Source organism: Anarhichas minor, unplaced genomic scaffold, assembly GCF_050575085.1.
Source record: "Anarhichas minor isolate MPS153535 unplaced genomic scaffold, ASM5057508v1 ptg000046l, whole genome shotgun sequence".
Taxonomy (NCBI): domain Eukaryota; kingdom Metazoa; phylum Chordata; class Actinopteri; order Perciformes; family Anarhichadidae; genus Anarhichas; species Anarhichas minor.
Genome location: NW_027466492.1, coordinates 1,271,920 through 1,276,908, shown reverse-complemented (window position 1 = coordinate 1,276,908; position 4,989 = coordinate 1,271,920). Strand labels below are relative to the sequence as shown.

At 44.9% G+C, this 4,989-nt stretch overlaps 1 protein-coding gene across 1 annotated transcript; it reads left to right on the top strand.

The window, feature by feature from the left end:
• Nucleotides 1-523: 523 nt before the first annotated feature.
• Nucleotides 524-4,714, top strand: aqp11 (aquaporin 11). The gene is made up of 3 exons (XM_076112053.1): nucleotides 524-1,121; nucleotides 2,827-2,943; nucleotides 4,614-4,714. Exons 1-3 carry the CDS (start codon nucleotides 524-526, stop codon nucleotides 4,712-4,714), a joined length of 816 nt encoding a protein of 271 aa, XP_075968168.1.
• The last annotated feature ends 275 nt before the right edge of the window (nucleotides 4,715-4,989 follow it).

Genomic DNA, 4,989 nt, shown 5'->3' with positions numbered 1-4,989 from the left:
TGAGGCTCAGTGCATTGGCGCAGTTGGCATCCATGTCCAGAAAATCTGCACTTAGGGGCTGAAATAGGGGAAAGAATCAGTTGGGCTAAATCGGCTTAGGCCATTTGGAGTCAAATGTAAACCAGATGAAGATTGAGGAAGAGGACGTGCAGAGAGGGATGAGACGACAGGGGAGTGATAAGGGAGAGGAACGGCAAGAAATCAGAGAGTAGGAGGATAGAGGAGAGTGGGGCTAATGAGGGATGGAGATGGGAAAGGAAAAGAGGGGACAAAGGGAGGGAGAGGAGGGGGAAAACTGCGGAGTTCAGTCACTTCCGCACCATGTGAGTTAACGGGACTGAAGCTCATTTGCTCCCGGTTGAAGCCCGCATCCTTCGGGATAAAGCAGCAGCCCCGCACAGCAGAGGCTTCCATCGGACAGAGGAAGCGGCATACAGCGATAGCGGCAGCGGGCACACAGCGGAGCGTCAGCTGCTGAAGGCACGGACAATCCGCCGACACAGAGCGCGGACCTGCCGCGAACATGACAGCGGACGTGGCGGTGTCTCTGTCGGTACTCGCGGGGATCATCGCGCTGAGCGACGCGACCCGCAGATTGATGACCAGGGCCCTCGCGGACACCGGGCTCTCCGTGTACGCGGTGGAGCTCGTGTCCACCTTCCAGCTGTGCTGCTGCACGCACGAGCTGAAGCTGCTGTCCGACGTGGGCGGGATCGAGCCTCGCCTCGCGCTCACCTTCACATACCTGGCGGCCGTGGGCCACGCGCTCACCTTCGGCGGGGCCATCGGCAACCCCTCCGCAACGCTCGAGCACGCGTACCACGCGAGGTTGTCGGGCGGGTGCGCCCTGCGGCGAATCGCGTGCCAGTTTGCCGCGGCGGCCGCCGCGCGAGCCGCGGTGCCGGCGATTTGGGGTGTCGGGTTGTCGGGACTACACGCGCGGCACAAGCTGCTCGGCTACAGGTGCATCAGCGCCATCCGCGCTCCGCTGCCCAAGGCCGCCGCGGTGGAGCTCGCGTGCGCCTTTGCGGTTCAGACGGCCATAACGCACACGCGACCGGTGGAGGAGAAATACCGCGTGCACGCGGTGGCTGCGGTCATCGCGACAGTGGTTTATGCAGGTATGACGCTGACTCTACTCTATTTAGTTGTTCCTCTTTGATGATAGTGGTGTATGAGTCTGAGATCCAGTGCCATCGGCTCTTTAGCAGGTCTCTAATTATATGCAGCAGAATTGTGTTTTTCAGTTTCTTATTTAGCTGAATAAATCAAGTTAAATAGATAAATAAGGACATAATGCTGGCCTCACATTACCCATCCACACAATAATCAAATCTTATAAATTTGAACTAAAAATTGCTCGCCAGCTAAAGTAGGCTACTAGAATATTTTAGCCTATACTTAAGTTAAAAGGCTAAAAGTAAACCCCTGTACTTTAAAGCAGGGGAAGGCAACTTTAGGCACGCCTGCCAATGGCACACTAGCAACAAGTGTGCAAAAGCTTTTTTTGCAAATGTTGAAGTGCCCTCTCATCCTCAGCCTCTGTGTCCCAGTACAACCAGTCCACTCAGCCTCTATGTCCCAGTATAACCAGTCCACTCAGCCTCTCTGTCCCAGTATAACCAGTCCACTCAGCCTCTCTGTCCCAATACAACCAGTCCACTCAGCCTCTGCGTCCCAGTACAACCAGTCCACTCAGCCTCTATGTCCCAGTATAACCAGTCCACTCAGCCTCTCTGTCCCAGTACAACCAGTCCACTCAGCCTTTGTGTCCCAGTACAACCAGTCCACTCAGCCTCTGTGTCCCAGTATAACCAGTCCACTCAGCCTCTGTGTCCCACTATAACCAGTCCACTCAGCCTGTGTCCCACTATAACCAGTCCACTCAGCCTCTGTGTCCCACTATAACCAGTCCACTCAGCCTCTATGTCCCACTATAACCAGTCCACTCAGCCTCTATGTCCCACTATAACTAGTCCACTCAGCCTCTATGTCCCACTATAACCAGTCCACTCAGCCTCTGTGTCCCACTATAACCAGTCCACTCAGCCTCTGTGTCCCACTATAACCAGTCCACTCAGCCTCTGTGTCCCACTATAACCAGTCCACTCAGCCTCTATGTCCCACTATAACCAGTCCACTCAGCCTCCCACTCCCCACAGGCCTAATACACCTCTGTGAAAGCAGGATCCATGCGAGCATTTTTGGCATTTAGCATATTAGCAACCCTTGTAACATCATAGGTGTGTTTGATTGGATCACTGAGCGTGCTCACAGGGTGGTGCATTAAATCACGGATTAAGGTAGATGCAACCTTTTATTTTTTTACTAGGCTACAAAAATGCTAATCTATCCTTGATTTGTATTTTTTTGTTCTGTCCAAGGGGCAATATTTTTTTCCCCACTATGGCAAAGGTATTCCCACCTATTCTAACTCCAACGAAGGCAGCCAGATGAATCTCAAAGATATTTAACTCACCATGTGCAGACAGATCTTACGTAATACATAATACATACTAATCATACCATTTTGCACTCATATCCTGTTTCACTCGATCAGAAAAGCAAACTTACTTTGCATACTGACTTCTTTGTAGCTTTTTTCAGCATGAACACACTTTATAAGCAACAACCTGTGCAGAATTAGTATGTAGCCTCTTATTAGCTGTTTTAAAATTGGTGAACTTAAAATGTAAATATTCATCTTCCTACCACGAATTTAAGAGCACATTCAATGTGTCTGTTTAGGAGTTGTAAACAGATGGACATCTGCTGCAGGTTTGGTCCTAAAAAAGTTCATGAATGTGTGTTTGTGTGTGTGTCCAGGTCGCAGTGTGACAGGAGCAGTGTTCAACCCGGCGCTGGCCTTCTCCACACAGTTCCCCTGCAGTGGAAACTCCTTCCTGGAGTACTGCCTGGTCTACTGGCTGAGCCCGCTGCTGGGTAAGACCCACTCATGCACACCGATATCAGGGAACCTGCAGGTTGTAAAACGAACACAATATTGATGTCAGTTTCCTCATCAAAAAAAGTCCTTCTATATTAAAAAAAAAATCGGATAATTTGGAAATAAAACACAAGAAGAAGACTTGATAATCACTTAAAGGGACAGTGTGTACGTTTTAGTGGCATCTAGTGGTTTGTGGCAGGTTGTAGCCAACTAAATACCCCTCAGCTCAGGCCCTCCCTTTCCAAGCATGTCAGAGAACTACGGTGGCCTACAGGTACGGAGAGGATTCTTTAGGATTTTAGTACAACTAGGGGCTACTCTTATCAATACTCGGTTCTTCCACATGACTAAATAATTGTTTTTAAAAAGATACAGTATATACAATTTTAAAAACAAATGAATTAAGAATTAGAAATGATTCATAATTTCGATGTATCTAAATATTGTTTAAGAGCAGCAACAGTTGTGTTTATAACAGCAGAGTCACTTTATAAAGTCTTTGTTTACTGGAAACAAATGTGAAATGTTACAATATCGGTACAGCTATTATCAATACTACGATCTTTAATTATTTAGCATTGGGGCCCGTTTAATAGCGGGTTTCGGAAAGCATCCCTACCTTCAGTAGCCATTCACATAGATACAAATGGCTCTCGCTAGAGCCAGTCTTAAGTTTGTCCGTTCTGGGCTGCTGTAGAAACATGGCGGTGCAAGATGGCGGACTCCGTGGAAGACGACCGGCTACCTACGTAGATATAAATTGCATACGATTATTAGTTTCGGGTGATTACATAGTTATGAATATTATATTCAATATCTGCCAGTAACCCCCCACCCAAATGTTACACACTGTCCCTTTAAACAAAACTCTAACAAACACGTTCTCTCTGACGGCAGCTGGAACAAACACATCAAATATTTAGGAAATTACAAAAACTGAGCATGAATACAAAACGTTACATGAGCATATTGCACCTGAGTACAATTTTGAGGTAATTTACTTATTTTTTTTATTTTAAGTAACATAATACTTAATACACTACCCTATTTTATAAACCCTATTTTATTGGGCAGTTAAGTTTATATACAGATAACCACAGGTGGAAGTACTACTGACATCTTTTACTCGACTAAATGCAGCAATACTACTGAGTAAGAGTACTCTGTTACAAGTAACAGTCCTGCTTTACTTCAGCAGGTACAGAAGTATCCGCATATACTTAAAGTAGTACAAGTAAAAGTACTCATTATGCAGAATGGCCTATTTCAGAATAATATATATAATATTTTAATAAATGATGTTTTCATCACTTTAATGTTGCAGCTGGAAAAGGTGAAGCTCATTTTAACTACTTAATATAGTGCTGGGTAATTTATTCACACATCATAATATATTAGATGATGTATATGTTGTATTAATAATCCAAATCTGAGTAAAAAGATACAATATTTGTCTCTGCGATATAGTGGAGTAGAAGTATAAAGTAGCATAACATGGAAGTACTCAAGTACATTACAACTACCACACAACTGGATTTAAGTACAGTGCAGTTCTTATTTCTTTAAAATCTGCCAATTTCTAAAAAAAATAAAAAGTTTGTAAGCAGATCCAATCTTCTCTAAATATTTACATTGCTCCTCTTCTATGTGTTTTCGGTTGCAGGTATGATGAGCTCAGTGCTGCTGTTTGATAAACTCGTCCCTCTGCTGTCGGGGGAGTCTGCGTCTCTCCATCTCCCCCTAGAGACCAAGAAGAGGACATGAGCAACGTGTGGTGGATGTTTACTGACACACTGTTAACCCACAGCTGATTCTAGTCACAAGTAAGACAAATAATCAGAGCACTGATATGCACTTTCTTTTGTTTAAGACTTCAAGAGCACATTTTAGAAGCTAAACAGAAAACTAACTTAGCGTCTCATTTTAGTGTTCTTGGTAAGATAGATCTCATTTACAAAGCATGCGCAAATTGATTGACCAATTTTTTACTTGGTCAAACATGTAAAAATCATTTAGTTTTCACTCATCTGATTTAAAAA